This window comes from Aspergillus pseudoviridinutans, assembly GCF_018340605.1.
Source record: "Aspergillus pseudoviridinutans IFM 55266 DNA, scaffold_12, whole genome shotgun sequence".
In the NCBI taxonomy this organism is placed as follows: Eukaryota; Fungi; Ascomycota; class Eurotiomycetes; order Eurotiales; family Aspergillaceae; genus Aspergillus; species Aspergillus pseudoviridinutans.
This window is the reverse complement of record NW_025091292.1, coordinates 1-27,551: the sequence shown is the minus strand read 5'-3', so window position 1 is coordinate 27,551 and position 27,551 is coordinate 1. Positions and strand designations below refer to the sequence as shown.

The 27,551-nt window shown below is 51.0% G+C and overlaps 11 protein-coding genes across 11 annotated transcripts; 3 read left to right on the top strand and 8 right to left on the bottom strand.

Moving 5' to 3' along the window:
- Positions 1 to 84: 84 nt before the first annotated feature.
- Asppvi_002044 (uncharacterized protein) lies at positions 85 to 358 on the bottom strand (the record flags this gene model as incomplete). The annotated part of the gene is made up of 1 exon (XM_043307577.1): positions 85 to 358. A coding segment is annotated over one exon (274 nt), but the record flags the coding sequence as incomplete, so codon positions are not given.
- Positions 359 to 1,887: 1,529 nt separating this feature from the next.
- Asppvi_002043 (patatin-like phospholipase family protein) lies at positions 1,888 to 5,112 on the bottom strand (the record flags this gene model as incomplete). The annotated part of the gene is made up of 6 exons (XM_043307576.1): positions 1,888 to 2,165; positions 2,203 to 2,840; positions 2,899 to 2,925; positions 2,988 to 3,387; positions 3,481 to 3,645; positions 4,107 to 5,112. 6 exons carry the CDS (start codon positions 5,110 to 5,112, stop codon positions 1,888 to 1,890), a joined length of 2,514 nt encoding a protein of 837 aa, XP_043163511.1.
- A 1,093-nt stretch (positions 5,113 to 6,205) lies between these two features.
- On the top strand, positions 6,206 to 6,649 carry Asppvi_002042 (uncharacterized protein; the record flags this gene model as incomplete). The annotated part of the gene is made up of 1 exon (XM_043307575.1): positions 6,206 to 6,649. The coding sequence occupies one exon, from the start codon at positions 6,206 to 6,208 to the stop codon at positions 6,647 to 6,649; it is 444 nt and encodes a 147-aa protein (XP_043163510.1).
- A 1,964-nt stretch (positions 6,650 to 8,613) lies between these two features.
- Positions 8,614 to 9,300, bottom strand: Asppvi_002041 (uncharacterized protein; the record flags this gene model as incomplete). Its single annotated transcript, XM_043307574.1, has 1 exon — positions 8,614 to 9,300. One exon carries the CDS (start codon positions 9,298 to 9,300, stop codon positions 8,614 to 8,616), a length of 687 nt encoding a protein of 228 aa, XP_043163509.1.
- A 965-nt stretch (positions 9,301 to 10,265) lies between these two features.
- Asppvi_002040 (uncharacterized protein) lies at positions 10,266 to 12,163 on the bottom strand (the record flags this gene model as incomplete). Its single annotated transcript, XM_043307573.1, has 5 exons — positions 10,266 to 11,115; positions 11,169 to 11,252; positions 11,302 to 11,427; positions 11,491 to 11,615; positions 11,672 to 12,163. The coding sequence occupies 5 exons, from the start codon at positions 12,161 to 12,163 to the stop codon at positions 10,266 to 10,268; spliced, it is 1,677 nt and encodes a 558-aa protein (XP_043163508.1).
- Positions 12,164 to 14,762: 2,599 nt separating this feature from the next.
- Asppvi_002039 (uncharacterized protein) lies at positions 14,763 to 15,856 on the top strand (the record flags this gene model as incomplete). Its single annotated transcript, XM_043307572.1, has 4 exons — positions 14,763 to 14,921; positions 14,993 to 15,279; positions 15,343 to 15,556; positions 15,611 to 15,856. The coding sequence occupies 4 exons, from the start codon at positions 14,763 to 14,765 to the stop codon at positions 15,854 to 15,856; spliced, it is 906 nt and encodes a 301-aa protein (XP_043163507.1).
- A 691-nt stretch (positions 15,857 to 16,547) lies between these two features.
- On the bottom strand, positions 16,548 to 17,423 carry Asppvi_002038 (uncharacterized protein; the record flags this gene model as incomplete). Its single annotated transcript, XM_043307571.1, has 1 exon — positions 16,548 to 17,423. One exon carries the CDS (start codon positions 17,421 to 17,423, stop codon positions 16,548 to 16,550), a length of 876 nt encoding a protein of 291 aa, XP_043163506.1.
- Positions 17,424 to 18,369: 946 nt separating this feature from the next.
- Asppvi_002037 (uncharacterized protein) lies at positions 18,370 to 18,966 on the bottom strand (the record flags this gene model as incomplete). The annotated part of the gene is made up of 2 exons (XM_043307570.1): positions 18,370 to 18,611; positions 18,684 to 18,966. The coding sequence occupies 2 exons, from the start codon at positions 18,964 to 18,966 to the stop codon at positions 18,370 to 18,372; spliced, it is 525 nt and encodes a 174-aa protein (XP_043163505.1).
- Positions 18,967 to 21,144: 2,178 nt separating this feature from the next.
- Positions 21,145 to 21,495, top strand: Asppvi_002036 (uncharacterized protein; the record flags this gene model as incomplete). The annotated part of the gene is made up of 1 exon (XM_043307569.1): positions 21,145 to 21,495. The coding sequence occupies one exon, from the start codon at positions 21,145 to 21,147 to the stop codon at positions 21,493 to 21,495; it is 351 nt and encodes a 116-aa protein (XP_043163504.1).
- Positions 21,496 to 21,730: 235 nt separating this feature from the next.
- On the bottom strand, positions 21,731 to 22,841 carry Asppvi_002035 (uncharacterized protein; the record flags this gene model as incomplete). The annotated part of the gene is made up of 4 exons (XM_043307568.1): positions 21,731 to 21,774; positions 21,919 to 22,075; positions 22,122 to 22,168; positions 22,247 to 22,841. 4 exons carry the CDS (start codon positions 22,839 to 22,841, stop codon positions 21,731 to 21,733), a joined length of 843 nt encoding a protein of 280 aa, XP_043163503.1.
- Positions 22,842 to 24,699: 1,858 nt separating this feature from the next.
- On the bottom strand, positions 24,700 to 25,083 carry Asppvi_002034 (uncharacterized protein; the record flags this gene model as incomplete). Its single annotated transcript, XM_043307567.1, has 2 exons — positions 24,700 to 24,739; positions 24,782 to 25,083. 2 exons carry the CDS (start codon positions 25,081 to 25,083, stop codon positions 24,700 to 24,702), a joined length of 342 nt encoding a protein of 113 aa, XP_043163502.1.
- Positions 25,084 to 27,551: the final 2,468 nt, after the last annotated feature.

Here is a 27,551-nt window from a genome sequence, read left to right as displayed (position 1 = left end):
TTCGTGCTGCAGTAATGATGTTCTCGTGGCCTTGGGCGCGAAGCGACATATCCAATGGGACCGTCAATTCAGGAAACGGCTCACCGTCAATCTGACACAGAGAAATTCGGTGTCCCCAGTCTGCAGCATCCACTAGAACCGGTACATGGTAATCTCGGTTGATGCGGAGGCATCCTTGCAGCTCAAGAATTCGCTCCAGTCGCATGGCATTGCTGCCGTCGTCCATTAAATGACTGAAGCCTTTTTCGAAAGTAAGGCAATCCAGGCGTACCCGAGCGCTGCCATGATAGCGCTGCTTTCGGTAGGTCTCCAGCGCCTTCTCCTCTGATTCGATGCGAGCTTGGCGGGATGATTGCATGTCGTCTGACGAGGTCGATCCTAAGAACCGCGATGACTTGGCTATTAATATCCATGACGGGGAGGGACTAGACAGATCACGTAGAAGCCGGACATAACAATTCCCACTTGGTTGCTCTAGCTGTGCAGTCGTGAGGGCAGCGGCCCGATTAACGACCTTCCATATATTGAGGGTGGACTGAGACTCAAGCCCTCAAATTTTGGAAAGCTTCACCATTCTGCGGAAGGGGCGAGAAGCACTCTTCGAGCCTAGTATCAGGTAGCTGCACACGGTTGATATTTGATGGCTAAGAACACGCCCGGCCAACCTTTGCGTCCTTGCACATACTGCTAAGATTATAACGCAAGTCGAGGGGCCCGGTGCGGTCAAAATGGCATTTCCCCGGATGGGCAAAAGGGATGGTTGATGGTTGCAGTGAAGTGCACCAAGCAACCAGGAAAACTCTGTTGACCAGGAGACTAGATATTTTATTTCTCAGGGTTCAAATCGGGCCAGCCAGAGAGTGCTTGGTTAGCAAACGCCCGTGGGCAGACCGTTAGGTCCACGTATTTGCTTCCGTCGGTGGCTTGAATCAGGGGATGCGTGCTTTTCATTGGTATACGAGGGAGACCCTGGATACTCGCAGTTACAGTACAATGGATAAGTCTTCCTGACTGCTGAACAACCGGAGAGTATTTCCGTGTTTGTCTGTCCGGTACACCTACTGTTGTTTGCGTGATAACGTGGTTTCTTCCCATGCTCAGCGGATCGGAGAGAGAGGGGTTCCTTGCCTTACCAGAATCAACGAGTAGTGCTCTGCATTCCGAAAATGGTGAAGACCGTAACTCCGTGGTCTCAGACGGAGATGTTTTCGCTTTTCTGCGAGGAGCCGTTGGAGACCACAATGGTACAATTTGCTACCAGTGACGTGTGTGATGATATGTGAGACACAAGCGCGTAATGTGTGGCACCCCGTTCACTCCTTAGGCTTTCCTAAGAATCTGACCCATGAATGGCTATGTTGCATCAAAAAGGACGAAGGAAGCGGATTGAGGGTCATCGCTAAGGACGATCGTATCGGACAGCCGCCCATCCACCTAATGTTTTGCTCCGTGGTATTCCGAGAGGCTGCCGATTGAGGCTCTAGACCTGTTGAGGGCGAACTGGTTGTGGTCTCTTTGACGTGAAGAAGTTTTCTGTTTCATTAGAGGCTGGACAATGCAGGCTATTTACGGATCATCACTCTCTTTTGATTGCTGCGACTCAGCTACAGTGAAGTTTGACATCACTTAGCGGTTTGGAAGGCTCAGCACCGTCTAAGAATGGACTAGAAATTGATTAGCCTTGGCACTAGACCTGAGAAATGTCTCCATGATAAGAGCACGGAAACCCATCTCAAGACTGTACACCGCAAGTGGACGAGTGGGTTTATCTTGACCACAGATGCTGCAAATCACGTAACAGTATTATCGCAGAGGTATTCCCTACGAAAAGCAAAGGAGTCTTGGAGTTGTTTAGTTTAGTGCATTTTTGATATGTAGAGCTAATTCCTATCGGCTGATATATGAAACGACTGCCTCTGCGCTAATGTCGTCGTCTTTTCCGGTGCGGCGATGCTTCGAGAAACCGAACGCGCTTGACGCCTCTTGAGCAATAACACATCCGTTGTGGTGGCCACCGATTAGTTTGATGGTCAGCTCGCCCAAATACAGCATCCGCTTGTTGGTTGTCAAGGAATTGTTGTACGGTGCCTGGAAATCCGCCGATTGGGTGCTGGTGAGAGGAGCCGGTGAATAGGATCGACATTTCTTCATCGAGACTTGCCACGCTGAATCTTACCCCTTTACGGTAATATCCACAAATACTGCACCCGTCATCGTCCTCCACCTTCCCCAGGTGATCGCCGCGGTTGGTGTGGATTTCGGCGCCCGGAAACTCCACTAGAACGCGCTTCAGCATCAACCGTGCCTKGTTCCGAGCACACAGGACCGATCCACGACAATGGTACTGGCCGTGTAGCCTTATTGGAGCTTCATCCAACTCAAAGAAGAAGGATGAGGCCAGTATTGCTCGTACGAGCTCGTCCGGCACCGTGTACGATAACTCGGCAAGCTCTGCCAATCTCGCTATATCGTCTAGGCGGGGTAGATCTCCAGCGACGGCGTGATCTAGCCGGAAGATGCGAGAACGCATGGAATAGGGCACGTGATGGAGTCCTTCCTTGAAGGATTCTGCACCATCCATACAGGGGGACGAATTATACGCACGCCACAAGCGTAAAGGAGCCCTGTCCTGAAAGATGCCGCGAGGGTGCGGACCCAGAATGTGTTCCTCAGCGACAGACGGGACATGTCCCGTCCCGACGGAAACCAGAAGGTCAAATGTCTGCGCGGAGGGCCAGATGATTCGACATTCCTCTTGCGCAATGCCAAAAGGGTTATTGGCTCGGACCCCTCCATCCTGTAAGGTGCCGAACTCGGGTAGGTACTTGCACTGGAAGAACCTGGCCAAAGTCAGTGACGCAATCGGGAAAGCGGGCGCTAGACTGGAATGGGTCATACCAGGGAGCTGCAACACTGCATCGAACACTAGTTTCATCAGTCGAACCCAAAGAAAGCACAGTGCGAAAGTAGAGAAGGGAAGAACTCACACTTCCCAAAGCAATGGGTTCTGGCTCAGATCCGGTGATACCGTAGCCTGCGACGTGGGATTGGCGACTGTGCGTCCCACGCCACGGTAATTAGTGAAGACACGGGGCTTGCCATCAGAGATCCGACTGACTACGATTGCCAGACGACGCCCTGCAGTCGATGGCGCCATCACATCGAACAGTCGGCGCCCTCGTTGACAGACGTTTTGGATGGTTCGGTCTAAGGCACTCGAGTCATAAGATCCATCTTTGAGAAGGGCCATGGCAAATCGCAGCCAGTGCCATTTCTCGAGCACGCCACAGGCTGGCTGAAACGCCTTTCGCGCAAAATCGGGAAATTTCTCGTAGGCCTCTGCGGCCGAGGTGTTGTTGTAGACAAGATCTGTTCCAATCACGGCACCTGACCTCGATCATCAGCACAGCAGTGGAGGCCTCCACATCGCCACAGGTGGTGAAGCGGAGTGGAAACGAAGCATGTGGGAGTCATACGTACCAACACTGGTCCCTGCAATTAGATCAGCGATCTCCGCGACGGTGGTTACCGCTCCTGCCAGCCGCCTCTCGAGGGCCAGCAAAAGGCCCAATGTGATCATCCCCCGAATCCCACCCCCATCCAGAGTGACCACGACCGGGCGTTTTGTGGGTGGCAACTGGCGGACTGTGAGTTGAGAAGATTTCTGACACAGGGGACACCGGAGAAGGTCCTGGTGATATTCCGCGCCACACGTCGGCCGTCCAAAGATCGTTACGCAGGTATCGCAAATTGCATGCCGACAGGGGAGTTGGTGTTCCGCCAATCGGCAAAGACAGAAAAGACAGGCGGTTGGCAAATCCCAACCCGACCATCGTATTCCAAAGCGCATTAGTGTGTCCCTCCGAATCACGAGGGAGGATCGCTGTGGGCTCATATGGGAAAAAGTGTCAACGAAACTATCGCGAATAGCGGCACAGTGATGCTCCGGGTCTAGGTCACCATGGGTGCCCCATGCGGCGTGGCACAAGTCTCGATACAAATCGTCGAAGACATGTTMAGGCCGGAACACTGTTCCCGTCAGCCAAAACCTGCTGTGTCGGCATCAGCCGTCGTTGCAAAGGCTGACCAGCGAGGATCTCACTTACGATGCATACCCGGAGGATAGGCGTCCATCAAAAGAGCTGACGCCACAAAAGCATGGACGTCACCGACCGGCCACTCATTTTTGGATGCTTGATCCAGCAACTCCGCCAAACCGGTAGTGAACATTTTATTGACCGGCAGTTTTTCTCGAGCGCGGCGGAGACAGTTGACGTGATGCGGGCCTCCGTGCAGAAGTCCGGGCAGAAGTGACCGGTGCCAGAGGAAATTCAGATGGACAGCCGAGAAGAGCATCCCATGCTGAAGGCGCTCAGTCCGGCTCTGCTGGAGTTCGTCTCGGAGCTGGCACTGCAAGGGCCCAAAGAACGCCGGGCCAGACAGCTGATGGCGGTTGCGCAGGTCCAGAATTGATACTGTGTGCACCGCTGCATCCACCGCCCTCAGGTCGGATTTGATCATTGCCAAGAGGTCTGTTTCATGGACAGCGGTTGGACTCGTGAGGACCACAATAAGTCGCATGCGAGTGGACGCTGCTGAATGTTCTCCAGCTTGTAAGCTGGTTTGCGATTCCTCCAGAAGGCGTCTCGCCATCTTCAACTCCCGCATGCTGTCCACAAAAAGACACACGACGTGTGTCCATGGAAATATGAGTCTCGTCAGCAGATGATGCACGATTTTGGTGGTGCTTTTAAAGTGGTTGCTTTGAAAGGGGTATCTCCGTAAGCCATCCATAGACGGGAAGACCGACCATTTACCCATATCAGGTAAATCCTGGAGACTAGCCTCCGCGAACAGGACGGGGTATTCAGTGTGGGACGTAGTGGTACAGAGGTGTAGCCGGATCAGGCCAGCTGAGCCTCGGCGCCTAACATTATTATGCGGAAAAAGAGAGCGCAGTGCTGCCATGCGATTGTCGTTTCCCAGAAAGGAAAGAAGGGAAGGGTACTGAGTGGTCGGATGGGCCATTCCCTGCACGATTTCATCCATCCGCCCCGTATCAACCAGGGACCAGCCCGTGGTGTCATGCGCCAAATCCAACCAGACGGCCATGGTTGCCTGACAGGAATCGAATCGGTGACCCTCCGCCTTATATATCTCTATAAAGGAGTCGAGCTGCACAGTCAGCCAGCCGCGCACAGTCCACCCTCAGAAATGAATAAGATGGGAAAAATGTTTGATGAGGATGCTGCCATTCGACAAGGGATGGCAACTGGACCCGTCCATTTTTCTAGACAAACAGGCCCAGAACAAGCCTTGAGTAKTGTTATGCTGGAGGGTCGAGCGTGCTTGGATGATCTCATCCTCCGAGCAGGGGACACTGAATAGGATAAAAATTTGATGCACCAGGTCATCAGAGCGGAGGCTGGCAAATTAGAAAATAAATGACACTGGGAAATGGCGAGGGGAATGCAGTGAACCAAAAAGTGGTTGTTTTTGCAATGACTGCAGTGGAAGGGCTGGAAAGCTTTACAGTTCTCGGGAAGAAGAGCCCTCAAATTGCTGGAACCCGAATGAAGTTGCACTTGGCCCCTTGGGTATTCATCCCCAGTAATCCCAATGATCAAGTCAACTCCGGATACGGGTCAGGTTAACAGGCTTTGAATGCCAATAATGCGACCCACCGCTCTTGACGCCCGAGATGGGCATGTACTATGCCAACCAGAGATATTACACAGCCAACCGATTTCACTGGTACTGCCTAGCACTGGTCAAGTCACCCCCTGGTGAAGCGTATCTATCACTACCAGTATCCACTGAGTTAGCGCACAGAACGTCCACGATCTCTGTAGCTATTTAAAGGATACCGTGATATACTGCCTTGAGGTCAGTCTCTCAAAATAAAATAACAACCGTGCGATCTTTTGTTTGCGTACTGTAACGCAAGATGGAAATCAATCTTTCGAACAGGTATCGAGATGGCACTGTTGTTGTTTTGATACACCTATTCGGAATATCATATTTTATCTTCTTCCTGGTTTCGTTCCTCCTTCAAAATTTTCCTACATCTCCAAACACGATCCACAGAGCACAGGTTATCACTTTTTACTGCGTAGGCGTGTTACTCTGGAGCCTATGCAGCCTGATTTATCGAACATTGTGGATATTCTTTGGAGACAACGCGGCATACTGGCAAAGATTGGAGATGGCCGGTACTCTGGCGCTCATCTATACCACGACAATCCCCTACGTGGTCTTCGCATATAAGCAGCACAGCTATTTGCGGTCTGGCTACTTCTTTTGTTTGGCCATTTTGACAGTCGGAAGGATCACCACGATGTTCGCTCGGCATTCGGATGAGTCTGATAATGCCAGCCACTTCCGCCTTGACTGCGTCTGGCTCGGGCTCTTGGCATTGGCGCCTGCGATTCAGGCCCTGTGTCAGCCTGGGGTAAACCCTCCATCACTGGCTATTAACCTTGTACGACTCACGGGATGGAACTTGTTAGGGGCTGTCTGCTATCTAGCAAGAGTCCCCGAGAGTCTCGGGGTGGTAGGGAACTGGAAGCCAAGCCTCTACATAATGCATCTGTTGCTCGTCTTCAACAATATCTGGTATGCTCAAGGCATCTGGGACTTCATGGCCTAGTTGTCACCAGGCACGCGCTCTACCGGTACCCGAGCTTGTGATCCAAGCGGCCAGTTCAGCGCCAATGGCTCCGCGACTGGTTGTGGGTATCGGTGATGCCGCCTACATTACGCAGTGGCCATATCTGATTAGCTTACGTTTGTAACACTCGGCTGTACGTGTGAGATGTGCATATGGTCAACGGCCCACGGAGATTTCAGGGGTATGGCCTGTATTTGTGGCAGTAGCAAGCATTATATCCTATTGTTGGCTCTGGGAGCAGGCTGCCATCCATAAGCGTTTTTCGTTCACTTCCTGAACAATAGCTCAGTTCTTAGTGACGCTTACCTTGTAAGGCACCCAGACTGATTGAAGAAGAATGCAAAGACTGCCAGTGCGGTCGGGTACTGTAACGCTTGAAATGGACTGTTTCTCATATCCTTGTCTTTGACTTCTGAACTCTGCGACATGGCTTCTCCACTCTGAACACAATATGGGCCATCGTGCGTGCGTTATCCCCCACAGACCATGAGTCTCGCACAGCCATGGCTCCAGGGGAAATAGATCTTGAAGTCAGTGAGAGCACCTCAGTCCGAACTGCTGCTCTAATGAGAAGCGGCCAAGGAAGAACAACTTGCGTGGATTGCCGTAGCTGCCTCACCCGTAGAAGGGATTGCTTTTATGGGAAAGTCGTTATCGACCACTGTGGTTCTGGAAAACTCGTGTAATACTGAAATCTCCGGAGATACGACGCTGTCCTCCTACCTACTTCCTAAGGCTATCTCCTTTCGTTTACTTGCCCGTCCGTCGTTGACGCTGTAGATGGACTGGCTGTGGTGCAGCGGGGGCGTGAAGCGTCCTTTAGGCCATTTTAATTGAGCGACACATACATTGCCAATACACAGGCGAAAGCCGGGCCATAAAGTCACCGATTACCCAGTGTCAACCGTCAGTTCCTGGGCGTTTGGGGGATCTCATGAATGTTACCAGTGTTCATGGGATTACGTTGGGTGTTCTCAGGAACCTGGGCGACGTTTCTACGAAGTTACCCGCTCCCATGAACGATTCTCCGCTTTCCAGAAACTCGTGCACCATGCCTGCATTTGTCGCCAATTCAGGGGTGCCGGAGAGGATGCTATATCTGGAGGTAATGAGGGGTTATATACAATAGCCAAACTTATATATGACGATGTGCCTCACAATCACCCCACGTTACTCACCACGCCTTTCTCTGTTTTCCCACGGGTTATTACTCTTCCAATCCGGCCATGACCAGTCAAGCTGATATTGTCTCCCTCGGAGATCCCTTACACCGCGAGAGGTGTATTTGGATATCGAACGATGGAAATCCCTGTGGGCACTCTGTGAGCCTAGCCGTACGAGAACTCGCATCTCTGGAGCTGCAATTACTCCAGGATGTCACGGGTACTCGTGATAGGAACACTCGCCTGACCAACGTCAGGAAGTTTATGCTATGTACTTGCCACCGCAATATGCTACGTCGCTCACGCATGAGCAGGGGAATCAACAAAGTTACTTAGGTTCGTACAGCGTTGGCCCCACCCACATCAAGGTGCAACATTTGACGGATATACTCCCTGTACAGAGCGTCAATGTCAGTCCAACCAGTCACCACTGGCGCCGGTCACGATCGACTTACAGCGACCATTATCTAGTGCGTTGTGACACGGTGGGCTCTTTGATAGGACTTATCGAGTGTTTCTAACCGGGAGCTGCTAATGTCCCATGCCATCATAGCGTGATACGCTCCAAGGGACCCGGCAACGCTCACTTCGAGTCTACATTTAACGCGCTGTCCGGGATGAAACGGTTAGCTTTTTGAGTCGAACGAAGTTTCCGTTACTCCCTATTGCCTTAGACTAATACCTTATTGCGTTCATGTGCTTAAGCCGCTCCCCAAAGATCTCCACTCATCGTAGCCTGCTCCCGTTAGACATGGCATAGAGTGGCTTCTCTTCTTAAGGCTATTTATCCAAGGGCGGAAAGCTCGCGTGTAACATATCGTCCACCTGCTTGATGCAGTCAAGATTAATCTTGTCCAACAGTCTCCGCGCCGCCTCACACAGAAGATATCGGTAACGATTCCGTATAGGTCCCTTATGAGCGCCGTTGTGGTAGTCCATACGCGCGATAAGGTTCTCTGTGACACGACGAGTACGTCCGTTCCATTCCTCAAAAAGAAGGCCTACACGCCCTTGGCATTGCTGGATTTCCCGTCCACATTGCTGATCGTTCAACCATACGGTGGCAAACTCATGAGCCGAACGTAGCTGTTGTAGAAGGCGGCCGTGAGCGTGCGGTTGCCGGTGAACTGCTGCGTGTCGAATACCCATGATATCGGGACGCAAGCGGCTGAAGCCATTATTCGTGCGACGTTCTCGATGCTCTGAGTTGGGGAGGGCCCAGAGCTTGCGTTCCAGAGCCCGGAATGCGGTATGCAATTCCACTTTCTCTGCACAATCCCACCGCTTCGATTTGCTGAGCCGGGGGTGCCATGTCCGTATGAACTCGAACACAGAACGCTCCAAGCGTCGCTGCAATACTACCAAGATACGATGTTGCGCGGGAAACGGTAAACCCGCAGAGCTCAGCTGTGTCAATAGCTCCGCTGGCACTAAATCCACACATGGTTCTTTCTTCTTGCGAGGCATTCTTCCAAAGCTGGAAATCCGTCAGTTGTCCGTCCAGGAAAGGGATACATCCGATATTCACCTTGAAGAGTCACAGAAGCTCATCTCAAGCCACTTGGGTTGATCTTATGAGAGACTCGATGCGCAACCGCGGACTGCGAGTTATACCATAAAGCACTACCGTGTAGAGATGACAAATAAATACAATTATAGGATTTCGGGATACTGCCGTTTACAACTGGGACAAGGTGTTTGGTTGACAGGTTGGTCATGTACGATATGGTACCCGAGCGAAACCCGCACCTTTCCACGCCACAGCATAGTCCTTCCACCAAAGACTATTGCGAAGCATAGCTGGTTCAGTGATTATATTAACCGCTCATTCTTTCGGTGGGCACGCCCTGAGCATCCTCTGGGTGACAACAATAACTACAGAAACCATCTATTGCAAAAAAAAAGTTACTCCCCAAAGATGCCCGACTGCAGGAAAAGCCAGTATATTTCTTCATTCCACCAGGCTACTTAAGGAGATATCGTTATGGAGTGTCGTCCTTGTGTAAGACGAGTAAATGGAAGAAGCACTGAGGCTCGCCGGGTAGATGGTGCGTCCTGACAAAGTTGGGAACACATCTAACTCCAAGTGGGCGAAAAGTTTGCTCGTATGGTTGGCAACATTCAAGTTCCCTTGCACCGCACAATTTGGTGGACTGCGGACGTTCATGCTCTACCCATTAAGCACCGGGAAAAGTGGCCTGTTTACGTACTGTTCCGTTTGATGAACTGAATCCTTTGTGGACCGTAGAAAAGCCTGGGCAACTAATATCTTTACGAGATAATACGAATCCAATGTATTAGGCGTTAGGATACAGGTTCTATCGAATTCGGCCAAAAGAGTGAAAGCGGTTTTGGAACCACGAGTACAACAAATCTCTTATCATGCATCATGCCGGACAGTCAACCTCACACTAATCAGGCCCGCCAGCCACCTACTCCGCAGCCGACGAGCGTGCGAATATCCCACCGCTGCGGACAAACTTAGGCCACGTGTTGGTGAAGATGAGGTACTTGATACTCTCCTCCGCGCGGTCAAAGACCCTGGCACTGAACGTCTCCGGAATCCCACTCCAGTACTGCGAGCGGCCATTGACGGAGGACGCGGTCCTTAGGATGGCCATCTCACAGCCTTCCGGGGACACCGGAGGTTCGGGATCAGAATCCGAAATAGTGAATGGTATGGCGGGATCAACCCTACGCCCGCTCCCATACAGGGCCTGAGCGGGAGCATCGAAAATATGTCCGAGAGCCTTGAGATCTTGCGAAGAGATATTCACGGGGAACTCAGCATGGCGGACACTAACAAATTTTACATAGATGCACAAGGCCCTGTAAAATTGTTCTTGTACCAAATGCTGGACATTGTCGTCCGTCAAAGTAGTGTGATCCCAGCACGCCGGGGGCAGCGAGGTTTTCCACCTGGCGACACTCGTAAGAAACGCAACGTTCTCACCAGAAAAATCGTGGAGAGAACAGAAAGTCTGAAGCGGGACCGGATTGTGCTTCAGGAGGTGCTCAAGAGCACTCATGCTCAGCATGCTGTTCAGCGAGTTGGGGTTGGATTCCGTAAAGGCATTGGGGGATTTCCAGCCTGACGTCACGGACTGCACCAAAGTAGACGCAGAACTAAGAGAGTTGCCTTCAGCGCCAGAGGTCTCGTTTTCTGGCTCCCACTGTGTGAATGAGTCGGACATTCCTTCACGGAGAGAGCGCTGGCGCATTACCACCGTGCAGGGAAGAAGGATGGTGAATACTTCCAGGAACCAAATGGAAAGACAAATCCTGCAATGGCATCAGGAAAATAGCACTCTAGTTGTACGTACGGGTAAGCTTACCACTGTGGAGGCAGCCAGTACCGGTTAATGGACTCCATGGCGGGAACGTAGATGGCGATGAGCCACATCGGCGTCGCGGGAAGGCTGCATGACCCGTCAGGAAAATCATCTCTTCATCAACTGCTCTACTCACCTGGCAACTGCGCAGCCAATAGTCTGAATCCGCCAACCCTGGGTGTCGTGAATATTGCGGGATTTCCAGAGAATGATCGGAGCAACGACCCAGGACCAAAAGAACTGCCCTAACACACTGGGCCACCTAACTATAGGTTAGGACTCCACTATGAGCGGACAGTCACAACGTCACCCGTTTGGCGCTTACCACTTCCAGCACAGACCAATGCCTGACTTCTGCTGTATTTTGGCACCGTGAACTTCAGTGACAAGTCCATTGCCGGGGTGGTGTTGCTTGCGGGAGAGTATCCACATCAAGACGGTGAGGAACAGCTAGGCGACTGGTTAGATGGCATCGCCAGATACGGGGAAGGTCACGAAAAGCGCACCTGAACGAGTATTGCAACGGAAGTGAGGACGAGGGCCCTGGTGGTATATTGGAGGCGACAGAAGCGGCTGACCACGCCAACTTCTCGCTCTGAGTCCGCAGGAGAGTCGAGGACTCGGCTACTACGATCAGCATATTTCTGTTGCCGCTTCGCGACGTGCAGAAACCGGCTGTTCGAAGCGTGAAACAGGGCGATACCGCAAGGCAAATAGGTGCCCATGATCCAGTACTCGGCGTCTTCAGGCATAATGACACCGATCATCATTCCGAATTGGACGACCGTCCAGTAAACATGAAGGAGTGCGACAGAAGACAGCGACAAACCAATCCCTCGGATGCGGAGGGTCGGTGTTTTCCGATGGGCAATGAGATAGGCCATGCCAGACGCCACAACGGCAGTCCAGGTACCTGCCCAGCATGCCCACCATATGCTCGCCGGGGTATATGAAGGCTGCGGTTTAGAGTCGGCGTTGATACTGGGTTCCCACCCCATGGCGGACCTCTTGAGTGAAGAGATTAAGGAAGGGATCGAGGCCAACGAGGGAACGAAGCCAGACAACTTTTGTAAGGGCTGTCGGGTCTGTGAAGCGTAGCCAACTGCAAAGGAATGGAACACCAGCGGACAAAGATAGAGGCAGACGAAATAACAGGCCTCTGGTTTACTTTATGCTGCGTATGTATTCGTCGCGAATGCCCATAATATCCCAGACGGAGTGAATTATGCCTGCCTGCTCGCTTAAGAGTGGCCGTTTCACAATCAGAAACATCTCTTCGCAGTAACCCTAGAAAACAGAGACATTGGCTTGACTTAGTATACTCCACCATTCACACTAACGTACAATCGTGTGTCCCCAGGTTATAGCTGCGACTGTCGATGGCCGCGCTGAGTCTCAGAGTCAGGCCGCCCCTTTAGCCTATCTTTCCGACTTAGATTGGCAACCATCTACTTCTGTAGACTGTTGATCAGCTATCGAGCCAGTCCCGGACACTGACAGCGCCATCGCCGTTGATGCGGTAACATTGAAGATGAACGGAATCAAGCTTCACCGGTCCTGGTGATTTTTCTGACACGGGGTTTTCGACAGATCCCCTGGTTGGAGCGGGCTATGTCTGTTTCACAACGTCTATTACGTCGTAGTCACCTGCCCGGCTTGACTGGATACCTGCCACGTTCTACGGGGCTTTCAAGGAAAATTAACAATATGTGACGGTTACATCAAAGTAGGGTCATTGATTGAGAATCTTTTCATGTACTCAGTAGCCACGCAATCTGAATTGTCAAAGGCACGACCAAGTGGGTTTTGGCCGCTTTGTGATGGACCGGGGAAACTGAGCAGGCCGAAAGAAAAATCACTCATCCAAGGTAGCACAGAAACTAAGAAGGGTCTGGAGTGGGAACGTAATAGGTTTAATCGGTGTTGATCCATTTCTAATCCCACCCCCGTCTCTCCTCTTTCTTCCTGCCTTCCGGCATTGCCTGACCCACCTTAATCGGGCAGGTGGATCTGGAGGAGGAATGAAAAGCACCGGAGCGTTATAGTAGCCCCTGTCATTTAGCATGCATATTTCAAAGCCGCCCACCACTGCTGTTTCCAACCGCTTAACAGAGTTTCTACGGAATAGAGACTCCAGATACCCTGATCAGAGGCGGTAGTTGTAGTGGTCATGGCAATTAGATACATCTAGGTACACTCCGGCTGTGGGAGCCCTGAAGGAAAGCAGAGCTTGCAAAACCGAATGACATCATGTGCAGCGCCCTGTACTTGACCACCACCGCACGCCGGACAGAAACGATGGAAACAAATGGCAAGATGAATATCAGGCGACGTTAACCCACACCCGTCGCATCTAGTGTGCTCCTGGTTACTTCCGACAACTTCACTGGAAGACCTGTTCAATTGGGTTTCTAGAAGCTTTCTAGCACGTTGACACCATTCCTGCAGTTGACTGTTTTCTTGACGTAAATGATGGTTCCACCACTCAAGCCTGTAAACTTCATCGTGCATCTCACGGAAGAGTACCTGAACCCGAGATCTAGATGACCTGGCCGGCGTTGGTATATTTCTCGGTTTTTGGTATCGTGCACTCGGAGCTGGGTCGGATATTGTCAACTACCAGATGTCAGTTGATCAGTACAAACACTCACCCTTTGTCCGGACATGGCCGTCGCTCATATGGTTGTTCTTATGCATCGTAATCCGTCAGAAGAGCAGGTTCCAATACGCACGTAGAGATAGAGAATAGTGAGAAGAATGATTGGAGACCATAGTTACTTGATTCCAGGAGACAAGGTACAGTACCTCTGAGCGACAGGCAAATTTATATCCCCTGTAGAGCTGCAGTTCACCAGAACACTGGGTTTCAGATTTCGATGCCCCTGCCGCGCGGAGAAACATCAACATCAGCTCCTTTCCAAACGGATACTCTAGTAACCTGACCGGACATCCAGGACTACCGGTTTGCGCGTGCCCAAAGGCATGGTCTCGTCCTTTTTCTTTCATCATCTCACCGAAAGGTCTTTTAGAAGCGGCGGAGCCATGAATTGACTACTGCTTTTTCGTGCAACCGACTCTCGTCGCGGTGGCGGCTTTTCTCCACCTCTTTCGGGTCTCTTTGTCTCCTTGTCCACTAAAAAGTCACGAAGGCAGCCATGTCCTGTCTTCGACGCTCCAGTTATTGCGGCTATACCGAGTGTAGAATAGACAGAAAAGCAATCCAAACCGCCAAGTCCATGGATTTGTCTGGCTTCACCCTTGTAGATCCTGGAGCCGTGTTGTATCGGTTCTGAAGCACAGCACAGCATTATACCAACTGGGAAAAGATCTGCCATGGAGCCCATAGTGGAAGAGTGTTACCAATGGCCACTTTCAAATCGTGGCGAAATTTATGGTTGGCGTTTGCTCCGTGGGCTCCGTGGTTGCAGTAACGGTCTCACTCTCCATTTCCCTCGTCCCCCGGCTGCTGTCCATGCCGAACCGGGGAACCATGTGCTTGACCCTGCCTTTAATAGAATGGCTTTAAGACCGACCTAACCTCCACGGCGATGGCCGCTCTGAATTCCCCATTTTTGCTGTGGAACGACAAGCGAAGGTATGCCGCCAACTGTTGGAGACCGCCCCGCCAACCCAGACGTCTTGATTGTGGAGGCCTGGGGGCAAGGATTCATGGTCGGATCCCTCATTCTCATGATTGCCATCACTGTGGCCAACATGAAGAGCGGCGTGCTCCTGCATAAGGTGATCGTGGCAGAGGTATTGTCCGGGGTCCAGCACTGGGCCGAGCCCTACCATCTGACCTCTTTACTGACGTGGAGAGGCAATAGCTTGCCTTGGCCATAGGACACGGAACCTTCATCTTCTTCCATAGACCCGCGTACGGCTGGTGTCTCTCGGTTACGGCGGTCGGCCTCAACATGTCATGGTCGCTACACAACCTAATATGTTGGATGAAAATTCGCGGTTTTTTCACCCCGTGGGGCACTCGAATCTACTTGGTCAGCTTGCTGGTAGCTCAACCGTACTGGATACTGGAGATCTTTGCCAACTTCACGTTCTTCAATTACGGGCAGACCTTGTTTGAAAAGTCTCGGCCGCTAGAGCCGCTGTTCCGGTGCGATTGACGAATACATTACTCATCCCAAGCTCATCCTGAGCAGTGCTGATAGTTGTTTAGAGACCCCTGGTGGATTTTTACCACCTGCTTTCTCCTATACACCATTCGGCGAGGTTACAAGTGCTCTTTGACCCAGCTAGTCTTCAGTAGCCCTCGCTTCGGGATCATGCTGCTTTCCATGGCTGCCTCGATCGCCTTTACTATTGTGGATACATGCGCGGTTCTTGGAGCATACCATCTGGAGTTTCCAACGGGGATTGAACCTTTCTGGAAGGTAAACCCAGGACTGCCAAGATGCCTAGCAGAAGTAATGCTGATGCTGCTATAGTTAGGCTTTATATTTAAGTGCCTTAGTGACACTATCATCCTAGACGACTTCAAAACCACACTCGACAGATTGCGGCGCCATCTCTCTCCAGATTTGCTACAGTCGGAAGAGGATCACTGCCATGCACCCGCTCTGAATCCGCCACAGGTAATGGGTCCTGCGCGCAACGCTTCTATACAACGCCCCGTCCCAGTTCATAAGCGTTACGGCATTGCAGTGAGCCATGAGCCACTCGTCATGGCATAATCCAGCTAGGAGGCGGGGGGTGGCCAGGAATTGGGTGAAATGAGACTATATCAGGCAGACTGAAATTTACTACGAATGCTGTTTTACTGTATGCATATCAATATCTTATCAGGATATCTTGGGTCCAGACATGTTGACAGAATACGGATGACTACGATCAAGTTCTGTAAGAACGCAAAGAGGGTCTCTGTCTTCTATGAATCCCGTATATTAGCGGTAAGGCCGTAATTTGAATTTCGATTGACGATAATGGTGGGAAAGGCGTTGTTACCGTAAAGAGCCCTGACGCAAGAAGCGAGCATGTACCAGTTCCTGCGTGGATCGAAGCATGGAGAGGAACTGGACCTCACCGCACAACAATATCTTCGCCGATCCTTTTGCTAGTACTGCGTCTCAGGTAGTCTGCATCTTCATTAAATGGTTACTCTAATCCCGGTAAATTTGATTCAAGACTGCAGAAACTGCTCTGTGCGCTGTTATAATTTGAGACTTTATGTTTGACAGGTGCCTTTGGTGTCATATACATGACCACGTCCTGACCGCCACTTCTCCCCACAGAATGGTAACTTTTTACTTCCCCATGAAATGCAGAAAGCGTCCGGCTTTTTGATGGTGGCCCGGGAACGACCCCCTTGGAGGACCCTTAGGCAATCAATCCCCGAGATACACACCGTCGAGAGTCGCATCCGCGTCACCGAAGGATACTCCTCTGGCTCTCCCGGTCTTGCCTTATCTGCTCCACATGCGACCGATAGTTCGTCCTGCGCGACATCTTCAGTGCCTCAGACGGGTCCGTCGCTACAGAGTTCGAATGCGACATATGGACCAGTTTACCCAGGACTGCGTACTCAAGCTTCAGCTTGACACTGTAGACCATCGCTTTCAAAGAGATGTGAATGCGGAACAGTCCCGCGTACTGGAAGCTCACGATGGCGGCATCCATGAGGATGAAGATGATATTGATAATCAGCAGCTGGATCAAAGCGGAGCGGAACTGCTGCCGAGGATGGAGCTTGAGGAGCCGAGCGGCGGCCTTGGTATAAATCACTGAGAGGATGATTTCCTGGATGGAGAACCCGATAAGTTGAACCCGCTCGAAAATATCAAACGGCTGCGTAAAGCGTGAGGCCTGGTTGGAGTTGGTGCCGAACTCGAGAACCCAGCCGATGGTGTGGAGGATAACCGCATTGACGATGATCATCGCCAGCGTGCCGCGCAGGACGTTGCGGGAGTGGACGACGAGATGTAACCGGGACCAGAGGACGAAGGACTGCCCGGTGACCATGCCGCACCATCCCACCTCCTCGACGGCCACGGCGAAGTAGCCAGGGAAGATGTCGAAGATGATGAGGATATAGCCCAGGCCGAAGGGAACGATGCTAATGGAAGAAATGACGAGGGCCCAGAAGTAGAAGCCTCCATACTTCTTGAAGGTGGCGAAGCAGAGAACAATAAGTTCAATGGCGTTGTACCAAGAGATGGCAACCAAGCACACGATCGTGAACTGTTCGGTCAGATTGGGAGTTGAATATCCGCGGGAGACATCAGTGCTCCGGATGGTAGACATTGGGACGCGACTGCCCAAGCTGAGAGAGGAAGCGGCTGGCAGGGAAACGGAGAGGGTAGATTTTTGACGAGGATGGATTGAAACATAAGGCGAGTTGATTTATCTTCTAGTTGCGGTGTTCATAGGAAAGGAGAGATCTCCCATCCTTTATGAATAGATAGCAGAGACTTATCACAGGCAACATGCCAATGGTGCAGTGTATCACAGGTACGCCAGGATGCTATGCTTTCTGATCCTGGTTCTACGTTACGTTGCTTCATGTTGATCATCCTCCTATCAAACAGTGTAGGTAAACTGTATAGGCCATTCGTTTTGAGTCCAAGCTTATGGCGTGTGATGGCAACAKGACCAGGTAGCCCGACCCGATAGGCGGTGTGAGTGGATCCTTTATTACCGCCCCTGACTGTAATTACGGCGAACGCAACCTTGTGGCGCGGCTGGAGTGATCTCCGGAAACCGACCCCGCCCAGACGAACCACCAAACCTTAATCGATAGAGCAAGGAGCTGATTCGTTCAGCCTATGACGGCGTTCCTGATCATGGGGAAGCCTGTTTGAACCACCAGTCGTTCTAGAACGATGGCAGAACAGGCCTTCTAGCCCTAATCGCARCCTAACCACCCCGCCAATCAGCTCCTACCTGTCCATGGCCGATCATGGCTCTCCACGCTTCGGTCAGCATGGAAGAGCGCGCACGGAGAATCCCATCAAGGCGGATTTTCGTCCACATGCTGGCTCACACTACAATCACCGTTGGCCTTCTGTTACTTTGTGTTAGGAATCGGTGTAAATTAATATCCTTAATGGGCGAGGTATGTAAACCAGAATGTTGTATGATACATCAAACAAATTATTACTGCTCGGAATGATAAAGTAACACTGTTTTTATTTTCCCCTGGCGGCCTCTCTCCTCAATCATCGCATCCTCCATTCCACAATCCCTCATATCAGCGGCCATCAGCCTGGCTCCCGCTATAGAAGCGATATGCGCGGGAACTCTTCTTGGTTTCGGAGACCGGGGCCGTTTCCTGGATGCCGCGCGCGGTTTTGTGTATAATATCGTTTTTGTATCCTTGATCCCGAAGCATCTCCTCCAGCACTCTGTCGCTACTCGTTAGCTTGAAATCTGCAGGAGCTATCGACTTGTTAGGTATCTGGAGATGCAATGTACCGGACTCTTGACTCGAGACTAGAAGCACAAGTCAGCATACGTCTTGACGCATTTTTGAAACGAATTGTAAATATGGTCACACTTACTCACAGATCAACGAAGTAAGCGCTTCACTACCACTAACGTCGATGGGGTACTCGGAGGCCTCTATGGCTCCTGCACTATCTTTCTCCCATTTCCCGTCCTTCTCAGTTTCGTGAAGGGCCTGGTCGGACACACCCTCATCGGAGGCTTCTTCGGGATGCGAGTCAATGTCTGTGGGCGCAGGCAAGGTCTCGGAGTGTGAGGGTCTCGACTGGACCCTTGGAACGGTCTTCGGCTCCGTCGATGCCAATGCCTTACGGAGAGCATTTAGGCGGGGCAGAGGTGTCATCATGAGGTGATAAGGTAATAGTTTCGTATAGTCCGAATCAAAACAAGACTGAGCGCAACCACAATAATACATAGGCATGGTCCTATATACCCATATATGTTTTGTTGTCAAGTTGACTGAAAGCCAAATGTAACCCTGGAACCTTGCAACTTGCAAGGCCTAAACGACTGGTGACATCTAAGCCGCTGGCTGCTGTAGCAACCATCCGTAGAACACGGACAAAATGTAACCTCACGAACAATGGCGATCAAATTGCCCGAAGCTATCGCACGCTTGACCGGAGTTACCTACTGAATTAATTGTCAGACTGGTCATCCAACAATAGCTCCGAACCGCCCAGTGAGATATTCTTGGTTCTACCGGTAAACGATGAGGGTGGTTGGGCAACCGAAGACGGGCCACTTTGATTGATAGACAATGATTCATGCCCATTCATCTATGGTCAGGGTCGCAGCCTGTCCTAGGGAGCATCGCATTGACGCCATATCCCCACGACTGATATTGGAAGTAAAGATATGCATGGTACTATCGCGTCCTACAATTGCAGTTGTTTCCGTGCGTGTACATACAATTTGCAATGGGCGTGTCTGAGCGAGTCGCTAAGCACTCGGCGAAGTGGTCAAAAGCAGTCATAGACAGTCGTCCGAAATGAAACTGGCAGATATTTTTTTTTTAAAGAAAGAAAAACCTACGGTAAGATGGCACATCAGAAATTACAGGAAATGTTGTCAACAAAATGATCCGGATCCAGGGCCCTTCCAGGATCAACCAAGGTCATCCATGGGAATGCGAACTTGCCCATGGAACCCAGCTCCCCACCGTCACTCGGCCAGATAAACACTTCAAATCGAAAATCAGCACCACGTATGGATCGAGTATACTGGTGCATCGCTTCCAACATTTGCTCGCGACACTGTCTCAGGTTGCCTAGGGGCAGTTCGACCCGCGGAAGGAAAAAGGGCAATACGGCGATCGATTCCCCCGTGTATTTGTGTATGACCGAGAAATGGATCTCCAGCCAATCTATCTGGGTTGCTACCATGGCAGAGGCATAATTAAAAATATCCTCGGTCCGCGTGAGCGAAGATAGAAGACTGGGACCGTTCCAGGAAAGAAATYCCGGATCGTCATAAGAAGAAGATAGRTAACAGTCGACAGCCACYCCACTCGTAGGGAACCTGCCAAACTGTTCTCGAAGTCGTCGTGTGCAGTTCAACATGCCAGGCAAAGCGGAGATTTTTCGTGGTGTGGTATAACTTTGAGTGTGATCKGTCGATTGAATAGCAAGCGCTCTTTATGCCCTTTCCTTCGTGGTGACCCGGCCCGTCAGTTCACTGTGCTTATGATCCTGAGTGGCAGACCTACCTGAATGCTGCGCCCAATACTCAAGGTGTATGTGCAGTCCTCGGTCAAGGTAAGGACGAAAAAGAGCCGCCTTTATAGAGCGCCCCCGTGTGAAAATCCCTGGACTGGTAGAGCTGAAGTTTCCGCTGGATCCAGGTCATTTTTGACCGTAAGAAGGTGGGGAGGAAGGGGGTGAATGTAAAAGRGAGGATTCAGATTTTGGAYGGGATTCAGTGATAGCAGCARCAAAAARGTTGGGCAAATAAGAAGAGGACTTATCCGGGAAAGTGGGCTGGGCTTTCGCACGGAGGACGGGCCACCAGGAAATGCCCAGGGTATTCTATGCCAGGGCATTCTATGACCGCCCCCTTGGGTAAACCTTCTTCTCTTAGACATCCAAAATGAATTGTGYCAACGGTTACCAGCATCACCCGCGCRGTGATATTTCCRGGTATCTGGCGATACCAAGACGGTCACACCAYATATTCCGATGAGGTGAATATACTCCAGGGCCCTAAAAACGAACTGCGGCGGTGAGGGAGAGTGTCTTTTATGAGCAACCTCTTTCCCTTCTGGTAAGTTTCCCACGAGCAGCTAAAGTTAGTTTCACCTCAATATGTGCGGGATGTATAAAACGACTTGATAAAGGGGCCTAGAGAGTCCTGTTCCGCGAATTAGTCTCAAATGACAACATGAAGTGGTTTCGCGGGGTCTGGCTGAGCATTTGGCATGGGTATGATATGTTCAAAAAAAAATTTCGTACCAATTGCTAACTGTGCGCATCGTCGTCGCAGAACTAAATCTGGGATAATATCTGCCGAGTATAACTCGAACATGCACCATAACACAGCCAAAACCTGGCCATCTCGCTCAGCCAAAACCGGACTGAACGTTGCCAGCGACAACAACACACAGCCGGTCAGTGCTATCGAGGAGCTGAGGTGTGAGCGGTGTCGCGGCCGTCGCTCTCCGGCGTATCATTGTCGACATTGGCAGGACCCTGTCCAACACCCCGCCGTGGGGATCTGTTCGCGACGGCGCACCGGCTGTGCTAGTGCGAAGGAGGTTGTTGAGCGAGATGGTCGAATTAAGCGACTGGGAGAGCTTCCAGCTTACGGATCGACATGTGGCCCCGAACACAAGGTCGGACAGATCGAGACKTCACCCATCTTGCTGTCCCGATGAGCGTTGTGGRACCAGAAATTGTCGCASGCAGTATCCARTGRTGCTCCTTGCAAATGTACGCTGGTGTACTRCTTCCCGTATTGCATGGCAGGTTACCGTAGCTTGCTATTGCCCTCCGCAATTCGTGAGGCAACCCATCTTTGGTGATGGCTCTGGGCTGTCTCTGGTGATCCTTCGGACTCGAAGTGAGAGGTTCCCCAGGCGTCGTAAGGCTCCAAGTCGAAATMCACCAATTTCACGTCAATCCCTGTCTGAGGTTGGACCACTTCTCGGACTGCCCTGCGAATTGATTGCCGGGCACATACTATGTATYGACGATCCATTAACATTGTTTAATTCGTACAAATARGCCGCACAGYGGACTGTCATTTACTAGAACAGAGTCGGATAGGGATTAASAGAGGAGAAGCAACATAAACTTACCGCCCACGGCCAGCTTCCCTCGGCGCTTGTTGAGATGGTGTTGTGCCACTTGTCCAGCTTTCATCGAGCCTGGACACAATTTGATTCGCCCGCCACGCATATCATCCGGATTGTCGGTTGTGCTGTTTAACCGGTAATATAGACTAAACCGCAGGATCTTTCGTCGTCAGACAAATAGCTCATTCAGTTCAGGGGTTCGGTACCTTGAATTCACCCCGGTCGAGGTCCAACAGTTCCTGCATCCAATCCGCTATCCAGCATCGGTGGCATACAGACAGTCAGTATTTGATTGTGGACAGGGTGGGAGGGGTAGAARGCGTCACGATACTGAAATCATCCATTTGCCAGACGATCCTCAACTTTCGCACCATCGCTCGACGTTGTTCGCTTGCCAGGACTAGCATGCGGATGAAGGGAAGCACACGCACAATGGCAGTATCTTCCACAATAAATAGGATTGTCCCAAACGCGGTGAAGTCGAGAGACCGACCGTAGGGCCCCAGCAGTAGAGCGAACCGTTGACGACCATGAAGCGACTCCCGCATATACAGGCGTTGATAGAGACTAACAGACTTCGGCCGGACCAGAATATAGAGCGTGCGCTGCTTAGGCGTGTCGTCCCAGAAGGAGACATAAAAGAGGGGCAGTTGAAAGCATGTTCGGAAGCCTGCATGAGGCAACCAGAGATACACCCACTGGCCAGGTTGGAGGGCCCAATGGGCCGGCACGGTAATCTCGATGCGAAGGAGCTCGTGGAAAGGTTGTACAGTCACGGCGGGCCAGGCACAGCCCAACTGCTTCTTGATAAGAATGGCGTGGGCTCCAGCGGCCACACTCAGCACCACCCATAGGATCCCCGCACCAGCCAAATACCAGCGGCAGCTGGAGCGCAGGTCCCAGGTATGATAGGACAGCGCCGCCATGGCTGTGATCGCAAGGATGTAATGGAGCTTTATGGCCATCTGGCTATGGCGTCGGACAATCGCATGCAGGGTCACGKGGATTATCGAAAGCAGTGAAGCAGCTGCCTGCGTCCAGTTAGATCCGTTCCATTGAACGTTCTAGCGTTTTTCAATGACTGTATACTGACCAGAAGAGAAATGCAATGGCGCCTCATGGAGTGGATTGCATCATCGGCCCCAGCGATGATGCTAGCCCCATGGAGAAGGGAGTGGGCAACTGCCATACGGCCGAACCACCGGTGCATCCATGCAAAGGRAGAGCGCCTAACTCCAAGTAGATGGGTTGGGAGGCCAAAAGTTAGTCCGGTGCATAAAGGGATTAGATTGAAGACGGCGAGGTTTGCTGCGCGCCGTTGGATATCTGCCCAGCGACGAGTAGATAAAGCGAGGAGTAACCCATTAGCGGCGAGAAGAAGCAGGACTAGAAATAGTTCTGAGACTGTGGACATGTCCAGGCTTCGGACGAGCGACGGTAGTGGGTAGCCGGCGTATCGCCGGACAGAGACCGTGAGGTTCCGTTGGAGAATCCATAGGCCAAGGTGGAAGGTGAACCGAGTGATGAGCCACACCCCCAGCCAAACGGCTAGGCTTATACCGTACCAGTCAGCATAGGGGATATTGGCAGCCTGGTTGTGAAGAGTCGTGAGAACCGACGGCATATTGTTCGCCCAATTGACAGCCTCAGACGGCAGGCTGTAGGCGTGCTTTATATGTCGACGTTTTGACCCCTTTGCCTATTGTTGAATGACACCATGGGCGAATCTTTGGTATTGACAGCTATCTGCGTACCTCACGTATTTCATGCATCACTTATTGCATGCCATTTAACCAAGGGACCATCCAGACATTGACGGTCAACGGAGTCAGAAAGCGGGTGGCCAATTCAGACGCTTTGCCTTAAGCGATGAATGCCCTCCTAAGAATCATCTGTTTGTTGTTATTACCAATGACGTGATTTGGGGGCAAGCCAGTATGTGAGGCCCTGGCCAATGTATTGTAGGTGCAGGGACCCCGTACAAATTAGACTAGGTCCTGGGCAACCTTCCCGTAGAATTGCGAATAGCTTGATTTCACCAGTATCAAGCGGCGTGGGCGGGCTGCTACGGCAAAAATATGACATCGCAGAATATAGCTGACTGAGCGTGGGTAGGCGACGGGTATGTATGGTCATGATAAATCAAGTGGCACTCAGGGTTGGTCCTTCGGTTTTGACGTTATGGTTAAGCTATGCAACGAGTATGTGAGCACCAGTCTGGTAATATATAGCTCCTCCTAAGATAGTCTCACCATCCTGTACTGCCTTAAAGTCTTCGGAAGTCTCAAGCCAAGAATATGACCATCTTTGGGCGGACGGCTGGTAGACTTATATGACAAGATTGTGCATCTGGAGTCAAGCAGCTTAACCACGATGCTACAGTGGCTGGGCAATAAGGACATGGAAGAATGTAGTCGCTGCTTGATCTGTTCTTTGCTTACATACTACCGTAACTGCAGATGTTGTCCTAGTGCGAAACAGAAGAAAAAAAAGAACCCGGAGAAAGCCCCTTTGCCTATCTCTCAGCGTCATAAATACTTTCGCAAATACTACTGTACGGTATGTACATCCTTGTTATTGCGCTTCCTGTTACATGACCTTTCCCGCCAGTTCGTTTGTATGATCGCCGAGAGTTGCTCTATCTCACGGGAAAGTTGTTCGTATGCCGCAGTCGATTGCTTTCTCATCCTTCTTAGGGATTTCCGCTCCCTTCGAGCTTTGCGGAGCCGATTAGCCAACTGTAGTGCATTGGCGATGAAGTTTATATATGGCGTCTGGACGCCTCTAGCTGACTTGTTTCTTGGAGAACGTCGTCTTCCGGCTCCTATAGCATTGTCAGAATCAAGTTTAGCCGAACATACAGTACTTATCACGTAACGGACGTGTAGTCCGTAGTAGACGGTTCCCACCTTGTTGCGAAGGCCTGTCAATAGCCATGTCTCTCAGTAGAGGCTCGTCCCAGTGGTATTCCTCTTGTAAATCACGGCAACACTGGGAAGATTGATCCAGATTGTCCATGTCCATTGCTGCCAGCTCATCCTCTACCCATGACATTGGTGGGATGGGTTTCTCAGAAACTGTAAATCCGCCGAAAAGCATAAGGAAATCGTCATCACTGTCATTGTTGGAAGCTGTCATGCTCGGTGTCTCTGCCTCAACGATTTGCATGGTGCACTGTATAACCAGAGCCTTGGCGAAGGAACAATCGGCATTTCAGGTAATTATCTCGGGCTTATTATAGCTTTCTCAATCATCTCATATGGCACGCCGTGGTGCGGCAAAGTGCAGCCCTACTGCAGTCAGCCGCAATGCTCGGACGCAACTCGATTGATGATGGGTGCTGTTATGCCCTGGCGTTCAGCCCTCGGCTTTTGAAGGACCCACCCCGGATGTACATGGCCAGTCCGTGTGGCTGGAGGAATGGGAGCAACGAAACATGCATGTCGGTACCACAGAAGGGGCTATCAACCCTGTGGACGAGGTAATATATGTACTTTTCGCAAGAATCCGTCCAGTAGGCCTGATGATCGGCCGATGGATTGCTGTATTAAGGAAATGCATGGACAATCAGGTTCCTGCGACCTGCCGAACATCCTACGAGCTCATTCGGGCTTCCCGGGAATGTGAATAGATTTCTGGCTACTATGTTCCGTGCGAGCCCCCAAGAGTACAGTTAATCCTGGTTAGACCCATGCGCCCGTCTACCTTCCTCTTGATTGACCTTTCAGTCTTGGTGCTGCACCAGGAGACGGACGGCATCGCAAACTCCGCTTCGGACATTGCTAAGTTCCTCCTTAAGGTCATGTATCAAGTTTCGCTCCCTTATGACGTCCTTTTCCAGCTGCCCGTTTTTCATTCCTAGCCTCGCGATGCCCGGGAGATCCTTTCTATATGATTTCGGAGGTGGCCGATGTCCTCGCGCAGTTGGTGGTTTTCTCGCCTTACAAAGCTCGATGATCGTGGTGAATGAGTCCTCTTCACCGAAGTCTGACGACAACTGAGTCAGCCTCCCTGTATTAGCCCCTCCATATTTTGAACATTTGATGGCGATAGCCTACGTCAGAGTCAAGTACTCCGTCTGCAACTCGAGATGGGCGCACGGCCTTGATTGACCGCCCGATCTCCTTGCATATTGCGTCCTAGAAGGCCCACGGTCCCGTTGCTGACGCTGGTCTTCATTAAATGTGACTTGGAATTTGTGACAGACCAAGTATACCCATCTTCTGGGGCCAGCTGCAGCCGAACCGCCAAGGCTGAATGTTTAAGTCTAGTCAGTTATCTTGGTAGGTCAGATAACTTCACTTCTTTTGCCAATGTACGTGGGCGAGTGGTACATATGGTTTGCCAAAGATTTCCGGCACTGTTGGCGCCGCTGAGTGTGATTCTCATTGCTAGACCAGGCCATCACTTAAGTACAGAGACATTCTCAAGAGTGGGGCCTAAGCTGAGTATGAAGTAACGCTCCTAAAATATAGACTGACTTAGTCGGGAACGAAGCAAGTGGATCCGAGGTTATGAAAGAAAGCAGATAAAAAGGCAAAGAATTGCAGTGTGTATTTCTGCGATTCTCTAAGTCTTTTGCTTTGAGTATAATGAGCTGGAGTCTATTGGAAGAAAGTACATGAGCGTTTTGATTGGACTTTTGATGGTAAGTATTGTAAGATGATCGTCAGTGTGGTTGTTCGACCGGTTAACTAGAGACGAAGATAAGACATTATTTTGAGGTCCAGTTGAACCCGGCAACAAAGAGCATCAGTCTGAAGGGACTATTATGAAAAGAAGGGTCAAGTAATTGATCGTAAAAAAGGAACTGATAGAGTCGATCAGTGGGTAAAAGGGAGAAGACTGGCTAAATATTCCGAAATAAGGCGACTATGCCCTAGACTATTGTCACCCCATGACAAGCAGCGCCTTTGTCTTTGGTCTCTAAGACCTAACTAGTTAATCACTTGATGTAGACACTCAGAAGACTAGACAGCACCACCAAAGCCAAGATAAGCGGATTAGCTTTTGCCGTCGTCATCTGCATAAACCAGAAATTTACTGAGTACCAATGGATAATATTCGCTTTGTCAGTCTTATAATATCTCCACATGCGCGCCAATAGTGTGCTCTTCCTGCTGTAAGCATGAGCGGTTTTACCGGCATCCACAAAGCCGCAGAAGGAGGTTGAGGGCCTATATTCATAGACCGACATGGAAGCCGGTTGTCGACCGTGTACTTCGGCTATCTCGGATAGGTGATCAAGATGACAATAGTCTTGTTGACACATGTCAATCCGCATCCCTGCGAGGACATTGACCGGGTACTGTATACTGCGAGATTGAAAAATGTGCAACATCACTAACAGCTGGGCACCCAAAACTTGGCCGTCAACTTCCCAAGCTTCTCACAAGGACAGTCGTGCTTTCGTGGCAACCACCAGCAAACGCGGCCTTCTGCAGGAATGTTGAGATTTGTGCTTTGCAAGAAGTGAAGGCTCGATAGAGCTACAGTAACACGACCCTCGATAGGTCAGTTGATGGAACATGTCGTGGGTCGTTGTCCTGCTTATCTTGTAAAGAAGTTTGGCCATTTTTTAAATATAGGCTACTGTAACGGTGTCGCCAGAGAAACAGGGACATTGGACGATTGGC